General features: G+C 31.2%; 1 protein-coding gene across 1 annotated transcript in view; it reads left to right on the top strand.

Moving 5' to 3' along the window:
• The first annotated feature begins 1,525 nt into the window (after positions 1 to 1,525).
• LOC112689017 (paired box protein Pax-6-like) overlaps positions 1,526 to 21,158 on the top strand; it is a 52,471-nt gene continuing 32,838 nt past the window's right edge. The window contains exons 1-2 of the mRNA XM_025562509.1: positions 1,526 to 1,900; positions 7,447 to 7,738. Of these exons, the coding sequence (XP_025418294.1) occupies positions 7,564 to 7,738 (175 nt within the window). The 5' untranslated portion in view covers positions 1,526 to 1,900; positions 7,447 to 7,563. The remainder of the gene's footprint in view (positions 1,901 to 7,446; positions 7,739 to 21,158) is intronic.

Consider the following 21,158-nt stretch of genomic DNA (forward strand, 5'->3'; position numbering starts at 1 on the left):
AAATTGTATATTGATATTTTAGAATTTTGACCATTGTGTGGTAAAATACTAAAAAAAAGTACGGATCTTTTTCATTATATGTATACCACTATTTAAATTTAAATGTTATAGATTCATAAATCATCGAAGTAGCAAAGTTTATAAACGTACATAATTATTAACTATTAGATACTAGGTTGGGTTTAGAAATTACACAAATTTCAAACACTCAGTAGAAATGCAATCATTCTATAAGGAAAATCATATTTTTGTAAGGTGCCCATATTCATAAAGTCAACTGAGTATAAATAAGATCACTATGGTTGTATGTTTTTTATTTATATATTGATACTTAAATTTGGTTACATGAGTTAATAGAAAATGTAATTCCAAACCAAAATAAAAACTTTAGTTTATTTCTTTAACTATAAATCGAACGTATAAATGGTTGTTGGGTGGTACATGTATATTATACATATGATTGAATTAGTTTTAGAAATATTTTCGATTTTCAGTGTACATAATAGCAACCACCAAGATGGTAAATGGATATATTGAACTGAATACACTTAACAATCAAACCTAATGCATCTGTAATTGTACGTTGTAAATGGTGGTAAATAATATACCTACGCGCGTATGATTACGATTACCGAGTTAAAACGTTCGGTTTACATAAAATATTGATGTGTACTGAAAATACGTACGATAAGCGTACGAATTATCATGTAGGAAGTGTATAGGATTGTATCGTATATTATTATAATGGACACGTGTATATCTTATCAAATTCGACGGGGACGACGGAAAAATAAAACGAAAAAGTTTATAACCCGACATATGCTCGGCAAAAAAAAAATTAATTAAAAATCCATAAAAAATGTATGTACGTAACCGGAAAACGCGATCGGTTGGCGTGCGCCTACCCGATACGTCCGATTGAGGTGTATACCGTTCGTGTGTGGATACTTGGCGCGTCGTGCGTACGCATGCAACACGCTGGACGTTGGACCGTGTACGCGGTAATTGGTATAGGTACACGTATAGCAACGGACGTTGTTGTGTACACGACTTTGGGCCGGTTCGAAAGCGCGCGCTCGCCCGGGTCGGCGGCGGAGGGTTTCCCGAAAGGGCGCGCCGGCGGTTTTTGGAGCGCGCGCGTCCTGCGGGGGGCGGTCGGTCGTGCGGAAGTGGCGGCGAAGTGGCCGCGCGCGTCGGTGGGCAGTCCGTGCGCGCGCGCCGCCGCCGACAACGTCTCTCGGGACCGGGAGGAGTGGCCGATGGGCGGTCGGCGGCCGATTAGCCCGGGCCGGAAGGAGGAGGACACCGGCGGGAGACGCCCGGGCGGCGAGTCCGTTCGCGCGTACCCGTCTCCCGCGGCCGGCCGACCGTACCCGTTCCGATCGGTACACGCACGCGCACTCGTTCCGGCCCGTCTGCCGCAGCCGCCGCCGCCGCCGCGCACTCCCCTTCTTCACGCCGCTGCGTCGCTCTCCGTCCGCGGTGCTCCGCGTGCCCGCGGCCGGTAGTCTATGTTTGACGAGCGGACGCGTTCGGTCGACCACGACCGAGTTCATCACGTCCACTTGCAACAAATCACATTCTTACCACGTCTCCCGGGAACGGCGTTCACAGCAGCACCAGCCACCGCCCGACCACCGTACGGTTCGATCTCGTCCTCGCGTGTCCTCCGCGCCGGGTCTCACACACGTGTCCTCCGCACCGCCCACGTACGGTGACCATCGCGACGTCGGTCCTTTTCTTTTATCCTTTTTTTGAAAATTGTTTTCGCCTCCCGTTCTCGCGATTCCAACAGCAGTCGAGTTCCTGACGCCAACGTGCTCGCGCGCGTCATGCTGCACTGCGACCGTCGATCGATCGGTCCACGCGGAAAACCCAAGTAGCCGTCGTCGTAAGCCACGTAAGTGTCAACAAGAAATCACATAACCCATAACGGTCTACGCCTACGATTCGCATTTTTTTCCCATTACCAACGCAAACGCTTGTCGTATAATCTGCTGCGTCCGAACACGAGCTTTTGATATCGGTACATTCCGAACATCGATTCAAATGCATCGTGGAAATGAAATAGTTTTTTTCCGTTCGCCGAAAGGCTACGATGTTTCCAATTTGTGAGTACATGTAATTTCTGATTTTACGAGTGGTCATGGGGGGTGGGGGTTAAGAAGAACTGGAATTCATTCATCAGCTAGAACAATGTTTCCCAAAATATTTCTCTGTCAGACCCCTTAGAGATAATAAAAATGATCGCGGACCCCTTAGTACAAGTAAAAATTAAAAAACAATAATAAATAATAATATTTTGTATATTTTAAATTTACGTTCGCGGACCCCCTCCGGTATATGTGCGGACCACAGTTTGGGAAATGCTGAGCTAAAATCGGGGATCGATTAGGCGGAATGATCACGTTGTCGTGATGCAACAACCACGATAGGCCAAGGAACTGTTCTAGACGTTTCTTTCGGATTCTTTCTTTAAATTTAATTATAGCTTCATTGTTCAAATTCTGATTAAACGTTTGAACAGTGTAAACAGATTTTTAATTAAAAAAATTCTTTAATATCAGCATTTTTTATCGACATAGTATTCGCATTTTGAACGAACTTTTATGTGTTACAGTGGTGTTACGGATTTGCATTGTGACGATTGTTGTTTGGTTTCTATCTCATAACCATAGACTTATGTTTCAGTTATTATATATTTAATAATCTCTGGATCATTCAGCGCTTATTATACTAAACTTTAACAAATTTCAAGTCAATGACCTTTTTTGATGTTGAGTTGACGATTTTGAAACCACTTTAGCACAGACTCCTCAAATGTATAAATTTTTTGTGAAAATATCTTGCAATAATTGACAGGAAGCGTTATACACACTAAAACGTTTTCTTATCGTTATTTGTTGATCTCATCGAATAATTTCAAGAGCTTTTGACACCATTTCAACATTTCTTCAAATGAAGGGTCGACCAGCATAGGATTCATCGCTAGTTACTTCACAACCCTCTTAAAAACCATTTATGCCATTCATATGTTTTAGATATGATCATTATTACCTCTTAAATTACCTTTTTAATTAAAAGTTTCAGTCATTAAACTTTCCGAGTCTCTTGGTTTATTCAATGTGGTAAAAACAACAGACACGAAAATAGTATAAGACTTTAACGAATTGACATTAGTTACTAAAATAAAATATTAACCCGCAACTTGAATAACGTATTGAGTATTATCACAATTTTTTTTCAATAATTTTTTTTACTATAGGTACCTTGTTTACTTTTGTAAAACCATGTTTAATGTTTTTTTGTTTAGGTAGTGTTTTACTATCGTGCAGTTTCTATGAGTTTGCGTCAATTATTAATAATTATGTTGTGCTAGACTACACGCCATGTTGTTACAATATATTTTTACTCGCTCGTACTCCGGTTAAGTATCGATAATATAGAAACAATTATTTCATTTCTCAAACGAAAATCGGAACCAATTTTATGAATAGAGTGAAAATAAGTTTTTGTTAATCGTTATTACATTATCACGAGTTAATATCGCTATTAATCGCAAACGTTCAATAAATTACCTGAAAATCGCCACGGTAAGCGGCGGCGATTCTTTTCAGCCTGACAAAATATAAAGGAGAATAACGTTATTTTTTTTACAAATCGAGCATATCGTTTGTACGTGTCTTTTCCTAAAACCTCAATATACATTTATGTGGTTGTGTACAGTTTTACATTCAATTTAAGTGGGCTTTCTTTCAGTGCACCGTTTATTCGTTAATAACAGAAATACAATGGAAATATAAAAACATCTTATCATTGTGTAGGACTGACACTAAATCATTTATATCTTTCATTGTCAGATTTTTATCTTTAACATTGTAATTGTAGACGTAAACGGTTTTGTCTTTAATTTTCATCATTTTATTTAATTAAATAAAACGATATTGAGTTTTATATTTTGCAGTTGATGTAGAATGCAATCAAATCAGGCATGCGCGTATATTAAATGTAGATAAATAGATTCACATTGTCTTTGAAAACTTCTCAGTTATAAATACAAAATAATATTTAGGACAAATAGTATAATTTTAACAATTGAATGAGTATATTTTGCATGCTTAATACTTATTATTATTGGCATAGATGCTTTATTGCTAAAATATAGTGCGTATAACTAATGTTTGACGTGTAAGATGGTAACTTTATTCACATGGTTTGTTGTATACAATCAATTATGATTGTAGCTACATAATATTATATTTCATACATATATTAATATATTATAATTTAAATTTGAGATGTTGTACTTATTATTTATACTATAATACTACATGGACGGATAGATTGATTTTCTTTTGGGGTGCTAAAACATTTACTTACATTTTAGTTTTTACATAATTTATTGAATAAAATAAATACATACCTTTATATATCTAATATTATTTGCCAGACGGGTAAATATTCAAGTTAAATATTCAATTTACTTCCCTCGTAAATTATAACGAGATTAGTTCGTTTACAAAAGCATAAGAATAAAGATGCTGTGGTATAATATTAAGTAAATTCCTACATTGGTTATTGGTACATACTATAGCAAAAAGGTATTTATTTATACACATTATAATCAAACTTAAGGATAATACAGTGTTATAGATACTATAAACATTTGCCAAATATTCGAGTGAGTGATATTATCGCTTTTGAAGTTGTCACCAATTTCATTTAAATAATTGGTACATATAATTTTATTTATAATTATATGAAATGTAGAATAAATTCGTTTTATCGGGACGTATTGAATGTGATATTCCATACTTATTCATTGCGAAAATGTTGTTCTGAAACGTACTAGAAATATAACAGTGCAGTGTGAGATACCACAATATATTAATACATGAGTAGGTACTTTAAAATAAATTAAATTGTTCAAAAACTATTACAATGTTTTTGTTAACTTTCTAGAAAAATGGTATTCATTACGAATATATGTTTTACACTATACTATTTGTACCAGACATCATTCACATTTTTGGATTTTGGCTAAATATAAAATTTATCTATATATATATATATATTTATATTTTTTTATAAATTAGTCAACATGTGTCTTTTAAATAGATAGAAAACAAACAAATGAGTGTCTCACTAGGATTTAAAACTATAGTATCTATCTTCTTATACATCAATTAACTTATTCAAATAATGTATTTTTATTTTAGAAAAAATATGGTGAACACTGAATAAATCCACATGGAAGCCTTTATCCTTACTTATATAAATATATTTTATTGAAATAAAAATAGTATAGACAGAAGTTTTGTAATTTATACTGTATTTTCTTGTAGTAAAAATAAAGTTAAATCAAATATTGAATTGAGCAAATAAATAATGATACTCGTTTTGTAAAAGAAATACAAGAATTAAGCTTTTTCAAGTTTTCATTAATTTAATTAAAATATAACCTAATCTTAAAAACGTATTTTATATATAAGTACATATTTTACTTTTGATTTTTATAAAATGGCTTTTTTTTCTAAGCTTTAACTTTTAATAAGGATTTAAAAGATTACAAATTAGATTTTCTAAAAAAAAATTAATCGTGTTTGAGTATTTAAAAATTATATTAACTTAAAAAAATATTCGATCAGGCACAATAACATACTAGAACCAATAATTCCCAAATTAGTGAACATCACTAAAAATAAAAAATTTCCATAGTAAATCTTCAAACCAAATCCACTAAAAAGATTCTTAACTTATTGATTGGTTCAATTACATTTATTATAGTTGTTTTATTTTTTAAAACTATGTAAATCTCGTATAAGTAATAGAATTTTTACACCTTTTTAACTTAAAATCCTTTCTTACTCCAATTTTAAAAATTGTATGATTTTAATTTCCTATAAATGGTTTACATTTTATTTTATTTAATACAATTTTAAAAGAAATTAGATAAAATTAAATAAAAAGTGGAAATAAACACTGGATTTGGATATAATCTTTGATTTTATATTATCTGAAGATATTCAAAAAATGATTCTGATTTAAGGGTTGATGAAAATAATAATAATATTAAAAATGATAATAAATGATCAAAAACTATAAATAAACATATATATATATATATATATAGTTATAAAATAATGTTTTTAAATAATATAAGATCATAAATTACTTATCGTTTTTATATATTTAATAAGGTGTATTTACCTACTAACAATATTACAAATATTAAAAAGTCTAAAAAAAGTTTATCTGTTATAAGAAATTATTTCAACAAAAATGTTTGATTCAATATTTGATTATAACTAACCTCAAGCACTGCAGAAAATAATATTTGGAAATATAATTGATCATATTAATTGCACGTTCCTAGTTTGGGGATATCCGAGTGCGTCCCAAAAAGTAATTTTTTTAATGCTGTAAGCATGTATACACAAAGGTATCGCCCGAGTGCGTCCCAAAAATAATTAATTTTTTTTTTGACCGCCCGAATGCGTCCCAGTTAATTTAAAATTACCATGGTTACCACGAAGAGTTGAACTGGCTTACACCTCAAAAATATTTTTTTTATTTATTCAATATTTATGTTAAAATTATACTATCTCGTTTATTTAACATACACCAAATAATGGTGAGTGTCTTAGTATTTTTTTTATAGTCATATAAATTACATTGTTATTTTTTATGTTGTGGTTGATATTTAAAAGCCATAGATTTTAAAAAATCTATCCTTGAAATTTGGTTGTTCTAAAATGTATTAATATTTTCTTCGATGAATGCAATTTTGTTATTAATTGTTCCTTTTTTCTTCGTAGTTTTTTTTTGTGGCTGCTTTGATTGCAATTTTAGTGTAAATTTGAATTTTTTTTTAATATTTCTAAAAATGTATAAATATCTGGATGTTGACAAAATAAACGAATTAAACTTGGAATGGAAACTCTCACAGGCGTTTGTTGTCCTTTCAGAACTACTTGTCATTTCTGCCCACATAGAAATTTGAAATTTTACTTCAGAAACAATATAATTTTCTGTCGAATAATTCATAAAATCATGAAGTTTTTCATGTTGAGGCATTATAAACATAAAGTGTTCAACAAAACATTTCTCAACATCATCTTAACGAAATTTCCGTTACAAAAAAAAAAAAAAAAATTGATGTCTTGGAGTTCATTGTAACGAAAACTAATGCAATTGAGTTTTTCAGTTAAAGTAGTTAATAAAACCTCCGACGCACTCGGGCTATACCATGAAAACTGCAAATAAAATCGCGGACGGACACTGAGGAAACCAGGAGGGATTTAAATACTATCACGTTTTATCATTGAATTTTGGTTAAAATTAAATGATTTCTTAACTTACATATACATACAGCGTTTGGTTATTGAATTGACTAATGATAAAATACTTTCTTAAGGTAAATCGTTTGTAATTATTTAATTTCAGAGAAAATATTTATCATCTGACTGATATAATACCAAGATAGTCTTCAGTGCAACGAAATTCTGTGTACTTCCAAAACGTTCTCGAGCAGTGAACTAATAACAAAAAATATTCTTCAAAATGGCCAACTCCACATCAGTAACTAAGTGCACAGATTTCTCCGTGTCCAGTCTTTGTCGAGATATGAAAACATCGCCTCCTGATCCAGCAATCGTTATCGGCGGTACCGGCAACAATATGAAATTGACCCTGCCTCTTGCCGCTTGCGCACCATTTTCATCCAATGGACCAATTGGTAAATAACATATTATTATTATCTAGTTCAATGGAGTCATATTTAATTATTCGATTTTGTATAAAATTATGAAATTCAAATGCAAATGCCTTTAAAAACTACCATATCGAATCATACATACAAAAATATTTAAGGTCTTATAAATAGTCTTAAAAGTTCAACTGATTAAATATAAATATTGTATACATAGTTTTGATATTATTAAAATGCAAAGTTTGGTGACTATAATATCTAAATATATATATATATATATATAGATTTTGAGAAACTAAATTAATTTGGATTATTCAAAAATTTAAAATTTCAAAACTGTATTTGTGCCAATATAAATTGTTGTTGGTTTGCAAACGCAAACATATAAATAAATTAATATGCACATATACTAAAAAGTATTTTCAAGATATTTTAGAACTTTTAATATTACATTTAAGGTAAAAATGGCGCATAAAAATAAATACTAAATTAGGTATGTATTAAATATAATAAAGTAAATTAATTTAATTAAATATAGTCATAAATTATGATAAAAAATATGTTTCTACCAATAATAAATATACAATTTTTTACAAATTATTATAAATGCAAAAATAATTATCATTTATTATTTATTAGTTAATTTTCATCAGTTATAAATAATAATCATTTGCACTATGTGAAGTTTAGATATGAAATATTTAAATTTAAAGATACCTAAGACTATTTATTTAAACATATAAATAATTAATATTATTGAAATTTACTTTAAAATCTAATTGTAAAAACTATACGAATTATTATTAAACGACTATAAATCAATATAATAATTTATTAATTTATAAACTGCCGAAAGCTTATAGCATAACAAGTATAAAAATAGTAATATAGTATAAATTAACAACAATAAAGTTAGAGTGATACTGAATTCATAGTTATAATTTGCATAAAGAATTCAAACTGTTGACGGTATTCTTAAACGTTTGTTTACTTATAAATTCAGTAGGAAAAATAAATAAATTTTATGAGTTTTTATAACAGAGCCAGAAATTACGTGATGTTTAATGTAGATTTAATAAAAAATAAACATTGATAGCAATGATATGTTATTCTATAAAGAAGATGAATCTAAACTGGTTTTTCTCGAAACTCCATTCGGTTAAAGTGACTATTACTACTCGATGCGATCCATTATAAATTATTGCTCCATAATAAAGCATGGCATTTAATTTTATTGAGAAAGTTTTAGTAAATATTTAAAAAAAACACATGTATTAAAAAATGAGTAATTATAAGAGTTTTATAGTGAAAAATAAAAGATTCATATACGCACTATATTATAAGAACTGTATACATAATTTTAAAATTCATAATAAAATACAGATATTAAATAATCGTGGAATACATTAAATTATCGCCGTCGAGCGTTTTTTAAGAATAACATCTAACTGTATTTGGATAATATTGGTGTCTATTTCATCTAAACCAAATAGACGTTAACGAATAGGTAGTTATCAAAAACTTAGTTTACACATAAGTTACACAAAATCCAAAATAGAAGAGTTGATATCTATTAAAAAAAAAAATAAATAAATAAATATATTAAATTGTAAATTTTAATTACAATTAAAATCTTGCAGTACTTTCGTACAACCGGTCTTGTAACTTTATCGTCGTTTACGTTATATAATATAATTATGGTACTCGGAAGTATTATTTGCGTGTTGGAACGTAAGTACATCAGGATTGATTCATGATACTTAAAAATCTGGATTTTTTTACTGCCCATCGCTAAAGTGTGTTTATTCAGCGTATCCATAGGCGCCACTGTCTGACAGTGCAGTTTTTTCTCGTTAGATGACTAAAGATATTACGGCTGCATGAAACATTGAATTGTACTTCGAACACTTGACCGTTAATGTAAGAAGAAACACAACGTTTTCAGAACATGTTATCTTGAAACATTATATGTTATTTATACCTACAGTTACATACGGTATATTTATATATATCAAAAATCATCTGTTATAATCTATTGAGACATAACGACAAGTTCAATACACGTGAGAAAACAGATATCGAAATCGATTAACCCCTTCAAAATGCCAAGATCCGTAAGATGGATGTAACATTTTAGTCACGAAAACTCTCGACAAAGTCGTGAGTATCTATTGAACCTTAACAACAGAGAGTGTGCTCTGAATTCACAATTATTAATTGCATCGAATCGTTCTCGTACGAGTTACATATTATCTACACGATCTGATTGCTTTTGCGCATACCATGGTTTCTCTGTTATCGGAACATGATTGTTCTTAATCCTTTGATCGAAGAAAAAGAAAAGTTATTTTTCCTCTCAATGTCCATATCACGCGCGGTGATCCGTGGAATTCATTACGCTTCCAGGCGTGCCAATTTTCCAACGTCCCTATACGCTGATTTATTTTTTTCACACATGCAGCATAATATGTACACGTTTGTGCAGTGCAACAATACTTGATGTTTGAAAACGGTCTGGAAGTCGCTCTCGAAATCCATTTAAAACTTTTAAATGCATTATACCGTAGTCGGGATGTGCGTTCCGTGGCGATTCAATCGGACACCGTGTACATTATATACCTATTTCGTTTTATCTCCCTCGTATACAGTACACACTCCGAACACGTACACACGCACTCGCGCATGCCACGGTTTATATAATATATTGACGTTGGATTTCAAGGCGTTTGGTGTGGAACATGCTCATGAAACTCGGCTAATATCTGTGCGAGCCGATCGATTTGGCGTGGTTAACGCAGACCATAAACATAATAAATATACATATGGATACGACCGCGCAGACCAATTGTATATATATATATATATATATGAGTTGGCGGCGAATGAACGTGTTTGTAGCGGTGGTGGCGAGGAGGACTAACATGCGCGACAGTGTCGGATTAAGACATTTTGTATTCAGGGGCAAAAATCATTTTCTGTCTTTCGTGTACCAAAACAAGGATTAACATAAACATTTTCGAATCCATCTATATAAATCCTCGTCTTCCTCGACGAAACAATACACTAAAAAAATTTTTGTTGCATTAGAGTTTATCCACCAAATTGCGATGAACTATTTAAATTCGTATTTTTCGTTTAAAAATACTGTTGATTTTAATGAAAATATGTTTCTTCCGTGGTTTATTTGTACAACCAACTACCAAAGTTTAAATAGGAAAAAAAAAACATAAGTTTATCATAAGACCATTTAGAAACCTCACGTTTTAAAATCCTATAACTTATGAATATAAAAACGAAATTAATTATTATTTAAAAAAAAAAAAAAAACAACGGAGAAAATAAAAATTGAGTTAATGTACTTACCTACTCAATTTTCTTGAATACGAAAAGTTATATTTTCGCGACGAAGATCTTTGCATTGTTAAGTAATGCCTTACTTTTAAACAACAATGGGATAAGTGTATCTTATTCGTAGGTTTACCGACGAACGGCGGTACGACATTCGATAAGATACTGATTTACCGTACGCGCCTTGGCTACGCGCTTCATTCCGCATAAACGTATTACAATATTCCGGACTTACCGGCGTAATATCTTCTCCAATCGAATAATTGTTTCTAACGCTGCGTATTAAATGGATACGCGAATGTCTGGTTCAATTTTATCATTGTTTATCAATGTTTCTTTCTCTCTTTCCCACTCGGTCGTTCTCCGTTCCTTCTGCTTGTCCGCGACTCACACACACACACACGTTTGATTTAATATATCATGTTATAATGGTGTATTGACGTTATTGTACGTACACGTATTGTAAAAAAAAAAAAAAAAACACTCCGCGGGCAAGGTCGATCCGCGATCGGCGGTGGTGTCCGTGCGTTTATACGTTACACTCCATCGGTGGGGTGACCCCCCCCATCACCACCTCCCCGCGCACCGTCCGACGCGGTCGAAGGAGTACAACGCATACCTGTTGTTGTTGCGACGACGACGGTGTCAATGAAATTTGTAGGCGACAACTGGTCTTGTCGGATAATGGTACAACAGCCCCTTTGTGTCCGCACACACCACATTATCGTACAGAGAGTGTTTACCATTTAATTTATTACCGTGTAACGTACAATCCAGTTAATGTTTGTTTCGACGCCGTCGTCGGTCCGTCGCGGATACGAACTCGCAGCAACCGCCGCCGCATTATAATATCGGCCGCGTGATTTGAATAGTTTTAAAAGAGTACATCGAAACCGACTCAATTAAATTATACGATTTTTAAATTGACCCATCAACACGTCTGCCCGCGCCGGTTCTTACGCGTACGTGTTGTATCGTGAACCGTACACCGTACATATATATATATATATAGGTACGTGGTTGCTTCGGCGGCGGCGACAAGAGGACGCGACAAGTCCATGTTAATACCTACGTAAAACATTTATCAAAAACAAAAACGTGGAAATTTGTTGTAGTTTATTTTGTTATTTACACTTTTTTTTCTTTAAACTCGAGATGACGATAATAATAATATAATGGGGCTTTAATCCCGTCTGCGTATTGTACGCGCATATATACACTCACGTGTGTGTGTGTGTGTGTACGAGTGAGCCGAATATTTAAATTTATATAATCGACGGACACGAGCGCCCGTGTACATGCATTTCGTTTTTCGCGGTTGATACCCGTTCGTGTCCGACCGATGGTTAGGTTATTATTATAGTATTCCTATCGTGTCCGGAGGCGCGGCCTGTGTTGACTTCACGCGTCTACCGATCACCGTTAAAAAACGATGTATCGCCGCCGTCTCGTATGGTGATTTACGTTCGGTTTCTATGCCTTATACACGCTTAAATAGTCTAATAAATACGTATGTGATATTTGCGCTTTTGTGATTCACGCACGTATGGATTTCAAGTACGTACGTATCGTGTTTAATGTTTTCAATAAGTCGATTATTACGTGCGCTGTGACGTGAGGTGATCGGGCGACAATGTCAAATCGATTTTATGCGTATTTAAAAAATAAATGTACGTTTTGATAGAAAAATATTACGTGACTTGTTATATATATATATATGTATATATTTTTTTTCCTATTATTTTTACGGAAAGTGTTTAATACGTTTTGTGTAACCGATGACATTTTCGTGAAACGTTGGTATCGTCCCCTACAACGATTGACATTATTAATCGACCACCAGACGTTGTTAGCATGTATGCCGTGATAATACTGATAAGTTTTTTTTATTATATGTTAAAATTTATTTTATCATTTTGACGATAATCCACAGATCCGCTGATATAAAAAAAAAAAAAAAAATGATTTCATTTCAACAGCGATTCGACATTTTCTTTCTTACACGTAGAGTGTATGTACATTTTTTTATCTGTGTAGAATTAATGTTGTACAAATTACATTTATTTTATTCACACTTATAACTCAATGGAATAATTTTCTCATTTCGATCATTATAATTATATTACGTTATCCTTACTAGTGAAGTAGTGAAAACGAAATTGTTTTTTTTCAACCACAATGATGTATGTTTATAATTCTTGTGTCATTATTTTATTTATAATTTACTCAGTTGAAAAATAAAATGTTGAAAATATTTTATGAATAGTTTTTCGTAATGAACGACGAACTGATTTTAAATGTTTAATTTTATACATAGTACTAAACTTATTGTTTGTTTACTTAATAGATTCCCATCTATGGGCAACGTATTTTACACACATCTGAGTTAGTATATTCTACATAATTACATAGATGATTACTATACATATGTATATATTATTATTATTAAAAAATTGTATATTATATTATGCGATGAGTTCAAATGGTTTTGATACTTATATACGTAATAATTATTATTGTATAGAAATATTATAGAAATAAAAAGGGTAATAATAGGGTAAATTGATAAATATTTCATATATAAGCTGTTAATTTGCTGTTATTTGCTTAATAAAGTGCATTGTGCAAACGCGTGTTATTAATAGATTTCTTACATATTGTGCTAAATTTATTTATCTTGAATAATTGTATTCTCTTAAAATGAATAAAAAATATTTGATATTAGGTATAAGTATGCTTGTAATTTTATAGTTCAGTTTTGCCACGAAAGTAATAGAATCGTAACTAATTTTTCATTAACTAGGTTTTATGGTTCAACTTCACTTTAGGATCATACAATTCTATAGTTAATTTAAAATGTAAGAAATTTTTGGGGGGAAATTTGGGATCACCTCAGAAAAAAAAAAGGTTACGGTTTAGCGATGTTATCAATGAATAAAAATTACTTAATAACAACTGAAGAAATTATTGATGACTGGCAAAAAAAATATGTTTATCTTTTTTATTATAAATAACTCTTAATTTGTATTTATAATTATAGTAGAATAATATAGTTATTAATTCATACCTTAAATGTATTTTATAATATATAAAATCACTTATTTTTTTAGAAAAATGTTAAACTCCTTCCCCCCTCCCCGAATAAAACATAAAAATATATGCCACTGACTATAATGAATCTCTATTTTAGATTAATATTTATAAAGGTAGGCACATCAATTTATTGGTATCCTAAATATATAAAACAACAAGAGTTTTATTTTATTTTAGAATAAATATTAAATACTAGTCGTATTCCGACACCGTCAGTGAAAGAAAAATTATTGTTTTTATTCGCGGTGCCGAACATACAGTAATTTAAAAAATACGACGCTACAGCATCAAAAAAAAAAATTCTTTCCCGTTGACGGTGGACTATATATACATATACTATTAAGTTTTTGAATGATTTTATTTAAGACATTATACAGAATTGTTAGAAAAATTTTTACTTTGACCGAATCATTCTGAAATTGATATATTAACAATTTATTAGCAATGTCTAACGATAATTTGACGTTATAATATACTCGTGAGACACCTCTCGCGTACGCGTTGAAATAAGGCTGTACCCCTTCAGTGATGTAATAAGTATTAAAATCGAATACCGACCATTCCCGTATACGTAAACACCAATTATGCAATGCTATACGGACAAACCTATCGGACTCATCGTATACGTTCTAAGTATTATTGTCGTAAAATTCTTTTATTTGGGTACAAGTATCGGGAGGGCATATTGGATAATACTTAATAAGATCTCCGATGTTTTGCGGATATCCTAGTTGTTGTTATGTTGTATTGCTTCCGCTTTTCAACCTTTGCTGTTTTTTTTACGGTAAATTATTTACGGTAGAAGCGTACCCAGGAATTTTTTATGGGAGGGGTCCAATATTTTTTATTTTATCTGTTCTCTAACTATAATTATAGTTTAACTCAATACCAACAAATTACTGTTAATATACTATAGTATGGTTTATACATTATAGGTATGTTATATAATCTATAAAATTTGTATATTGAATGATGGGGAAATTAAAAATACTATATACTATTGTTATACAATTTACTATTAAACCGTCGAGTATGTAGAAATTTCAATGTAGGGGGGTCCGGACCCAAACCCACCCTTTAGGTGCGCTCTTGTTACTGTATATTGATATACATCTGCATTATCTGTAGCCAGAGCAACAATAATTGCAATGCAAGCTTCTTCCGTTTTTCAGGAAAATTTGGATGTACAATTACTATATGGCACAGGCTACGATAGATTTAGTTGATGGTATTTGTTTTTATCTTTAACCTAAAAGTGAAGAATTTATTAAACAATTGTCATTCATGATTGATCATATATTTCTAACTATGACTGACCATGTATGTCATTCATAAGAGTGACAATCATAAAAACTGATATTCATAACTGACCGTGTATGGGCCCCATAACGTTCCGTTCAACTTTAAAACATCAATAACCTCGCTACTACGATTTCTCGATAGTCAATTGTATAATATTTTTTTTTTTTTTGTGGTATCACAATATGAAATAGAAGTTAAACAGATTTATTTGTAATTTAAATATTTTACTCATATACCTAACTCAATTTTACTTCCTTATCCCATCAAACACCTGCAGAAAATGCTTATTTTTTCCAAATTCACAACACATAATTATTATTATTTAAAACAATATAAACAATAATACACGTTTTTGTGAGACACAGTCATGTATATATAGCACATGTTGAAACAATAAAATTAATAAGTTTATTGTGTTTAAAAAAATACAAAATATTAAACATTATTAATAAAATACATAATATACGCTATTGGGATCTGAAGTTCTGCAACAAGAGGAGGTACAATCGAGTGCGACTTGATGAAGACGATGAGTCGCTCGCGATTGCACCTCCTCTCGTTGCAGAACTTCAGATCCCGCCCAGTAACGGTCATCATGTATTTCCAATCCATATTGTGAATGTCGGCTATCGCGCGGTCATTGTACGGGCACAAGATCAGCTGGCCCGCGATCGAGTCCCGTTCGACGTGGTGCAATATTACGGCGGAGCACAGACACGCCGCGAGCGCCATGCCACCAGCCAAGTCCTTGTAATCATTTATCTTCTTCACCTTCTCCCGGTAACAGCGCTTCTCTTCGTCGTTCTGCCTGGACCACTATTTCCGTATCACCCGTCCTGTTAGGCCCGATCCCTTTGACCACGGGCATCACTATAAATTTAGTTGAGTACGGTATCTCAGCGCCCGTCAACATTCCGCGGGCACAGGTCACGCGGTGGCTATACAGAAAGAAATAGTTCACGTGAAAAATTATTTACGCGACGAAACCGTTCGGAATGTATGCGAAAACCCATTTTTCGATTCCAAACAATACGAGTGCCTATGTATAGTGTTTAATACAGTAGCCTAGTTGTATCGTAAGAAAAAATCTCACCCGAAACTCGGTCGTTCAAGGTGGTGCTTTTGCTATTCCGACATTGGGTATCGTCTCCTGAATGCCGTTCGATGATCTCGGAGATTGTTCAACAATCTGAATTGCATGGTCAAAGGCATATTGTGTATGTATATATAGGCATATATGTCTGTTTAAGCACCTCCCGGGGTTGGGCCTATCACTTTTTAACTTCTAAACCATCCAGGGCGTCACCTAAATGCGTACGAAAAATTCATTCAAATCGGTCTGGCCGTTCTCGAGTTTTAGTGAGACTAACGAACAGCAATTTGTTTTTTAGTTAATAATAACAAATATTACCTACATTAATATTGACACCGTGATGTGAATGTTCTACACTATCATTTATAAAACGTGCCACAGTAAAATGTTCCCTTTTTTTTTTTTTAATTTCTTACATGCTAAAAGATATGATTGCTCAACATTTTCAGCTGATGAAATACCAACTATAAAATTAGCAAAATAACACCCATTAATATCGGTGGTTTCGTCAACCGAGAATCAGAATATTCTCCAAACAATTTTCTATTAGGTATCCGATATCTTCTGAATGCAACATGGTTCCAAATAATTCCTACATAAGGTACTCTCATCGGAGATGTGTCGGCCAGAGTACTTTTCCAAAAAATCTCGAAATAATGGTACTTGTAATTTATTCCAAATATTAATACTGGCTACAACTGAACTTCTGCAAAATTCTTCATTCAAAGAATCAACTTTGGGTTTACTTTCAACAAAAAATACTTGTTTTTTCAAAAATTTCCGAACATTTTAAAGAGTTTTTATGTAAAGCTGTTTCTACGTGTTTTGTTAATTATGATTCGGCACAAGGTATTGGTATTGGTATGTTACATACCAGGCAAAAAAAAAAAAAAATTTCGTCCGTTGTAAAAATATCGTTGACTTGATTTTTAGTAGAAATTTGTAAGTTGCTTATTTTTTTTTTTTTTGCATATTATAAATATAATATTTTTTATTAATAATAACTAATAGGTATGAATAGAATCATATAAATATTAATAACTGTTTATTAAAAACACAGATTTCACTAGGTACACGTCTACACGTAGACTGCAGCGGTGGTAAACGGTTAACTGAAACATTAAGACATAATCATTGCATCAGTAGGTACTTTGTATATAATAATCGGTGCGGCGTCATATCTTGTCTAATCTATTGTTTTTAATATTGGTATGTCGTGACTATGTGAGTATTTTAATATATCAGTATATAAATATATTTATTTATTACAAACAGTTTACTATAGAAATTTATCAGAAATTATCGATGACTATAAATTAAAACCAAGTTCAAAACTCAAAAAAAAAAAAAAAAAATGTCTATAATCCGGATATAGCGGAAATATGTTAAAATATTCTGAAATATTATTTTAAGTCGAAATATGCCCATATATTGTAATATATTTGATGTGTCCCATACATCTTTTTTATCTACAGTTTATCGTCAGAATAATCAAATACAGGTACTTGTTTTGTAATTTCGTGCAGATAATGAAAGGGATATATTTTAATGTTTACTAAAACTAACGTCAATAGATAAATCTCGTTTATTATGTTTATAACTGATAAATTATATCTGATTCAATGAACAAAAACTCGAAATTACGTCGAATTGAAATTATAGAGTATACAAAATGTACATAATACTGATTACTGACCAGTGATTAGTGTGAAAGCTACATAAAGCAATTCTTTTCACAGATTACCTGTTGGGTATTTGTTTGATTGGACTTAATGTCCGATTTTTCTGATTTTCATGGTTCTTATAAAATTACACGCATGTATATTATTACAAATTTCAAATTTTAATAATAAACGTTTTTAACAAATGACATAATGGAACCGGTTTTATTTTTATTTTTTAACATTTATAAAATAAATTTAACACACATGACATCACACTTGTATATTTAATATATTGTTTTGATTACTTATAATACAATGATTTACGTTTTTAATAATAAATATGCTTGAAGATTATTTAATAAATATTATCTTCCTCCAATTTAATTTGAAACCCTGGATACTATATTATAGTAAGACACGTATATGTTAGCATTCGAAATGAAGATACTTTCTACTTATTGGATAATATCATTGATATTGATAATAATTGAAACGGTAACACAAATATATATATTACCTATATGCTTGTATCTACTTAAGTAGTACCTATATTAAAATGTTATATACAATATTATATAAAATTATATTAATATGTATCAAAGTGACTCAGTTCATTTTTTCGGTTATGATGATCTACAGTCATTAATTTTATCTATCCACATTTAAATATTTTTATAATAAAAAATAAACATTTGATAAAATATTATATTTTTATGTTTTTACAGCCGGTGAATAAATTTAATTGTGTTCGAAACGCTATAATTTTTGGTGCAGTTAAAAAGGTACGATTGGAATAATTAATTTATGGCCCAATCGTCGGTGGGTACGGTTTTATTTATTTATTTTTTTAACCATCGTCGGTTGGTCCCAATTTCCAACCCCGTTTCCACGTTTTTAAAATGTACATTTATGAATACGTTGATTATATGTATGGTATATTCCGTGCACAAATTAAAACTTATTTCGTTCAAACAACCCGCATTCGTGCTACATGCAATGTGTGATATGATACACAATGTTTTGTATCATGCAATATTCACATTTATTATTTATTATCTTACGGTAGTATACATGTTTTATGTAACCCTCGAGAAACATGCTCACAATATGTAAGTAGGTAGTGCTTTTATTTTACTAAAATATTCAGGTGGAAATTCTATTAAAATTAAATGATATGCACGAATGAAATTTTGTGACTATCTGAGGTCACAGTTTTCATCGCGAGTTGGCAACTAAAATATTTAGGCTATTGATTTTTCCAGGTTAGTAACTTTAAATGTTATTGAATTGAAATTTTTAAAATAACAAAAAGACTGAATATTGATAGCTGAATAACGTTTCACAATAAGTTATTCAAAAAATATTATCTAATGTTTTAATGTTATTAAAATTTTTAAAAATCAATCTTTTAAGTAAATATTGTCAATTTGTTAATTGATTATTCGTAATATACTTAATTATGACTATAAACATTTAAAATGCTTAAATAATGCTATTGTAAATTAATACCAACACACGTAATACGATAAGGTAATATACGAGTACAAAAGAATAAATATCAAGTAAACCAATTGTTGGAATATTTTATTGTGTGGATAGGTTCTAAAAGTTCTTTGGACATTTATAATTAAATTGCGATATAAATTTTTAAATATTTAAGTTTAAAATAATAATAATATAATAAAAAAATAAAAGTTGTGTTTCATTCCTATTTCATATTGTATTATTCAATGTACTGATACTACCTGTATAACTTTAAATGTAGAGTTATTATAACATTAACATTAGCTCGAAATGGTAATACACTTAAATATCTCGAGTCGAATGCTTGTAATCTGAATAGTTTAATACGCCAACAATTTAAATCAAAGGACTTGAACTTAACTACTTAGATTCAAAATCTTGAGGTTTTAAGCTCAAAGAATCTGCATATTGTTCATACATATTTTATATATCTAGAGTGAAATTATTTATCTATAGGTTTTAAATTGTAAATTACTTATACAATTTGACGGATCTTATAGCATTAACCAGCAATTTATATTTGTCACATGCATTTGTAACATATTTGTTGATTTACACAGCTTTATTAATTTGAAAAGCGTACGACATACATCCATCCCGCAGTACAACTGTATGTCAATAGCACTATAAATAGCAATATTTTCAAATGCATATACAATAAATAACTGTTGTACAATAAGGAATATTATATAGTTGCTATTACTGCATTCTCAAAATAATATAGTTATATTTTATTCTATTGACCTCGGTACACGCATTAGAGTTATTACCATCGTTCCTCTTACAATTGAATTCGGTTTATTCCAATTAAGGGTATATGCTCATAAAACTCGATTATTCAAAATATAATATCATAAGGCTGCGTGAAGTTCATCAATATGATTATAACACAGGGTGTCTTGACAAAAACTTCCCGCTGAGTGTGAAATCATTGACTTCCTACTTGGATTTCGTGCGGATGAAAACCCCGCGGAGCGATGTTTAGCCCCGAGCTGACATGTATTCGACGATACACTTGTACTCATTTCCTGGGTTTGATTTATTGTGGTTTTTATTGTTTCCGTTTAATTTTTCTTCAACGACTGTTTCAAATTAGCGGTTAAATGTTTGGACGTGGCCATTAAAAAATGTAACCATTGATAGTTGAGGATGAAGCAAAATCCAAGGGATAAGACAAGTTCTGAAATAAACATAAACTATAAAGAAATTCAGATAGCGGAACTAATTGCTTTGAATAAAATATTTCAAGTAATAATTATGAGTAGAAGATTTAAATAAAACTATAGTACTAACGATAAAAAAAAAAATTAAGAGTATTGTATTGTTTAAATTTATGAAGTAATGAAGGCTTAATGCAACATAAATGACCGAAAAAAAAAGAGATGATATAAAATAATTGATATTTTATTAATTATTATATTTC

This window comes from Sipha flava, unplaced genomic scaffold (assembly GCF_003268045.1).
Source record: "Sipha flava isolate LNK unplaced genomic scaffold, YSA_version1 41_pilon_pilon, whole genome shotgun sequence".
Taxonomy (NCBI): Eukaryota; Metazoa; Arthropoda; class Insecta; order Hemiptera; family Aphididae; genus Sipha; species Sipha flava.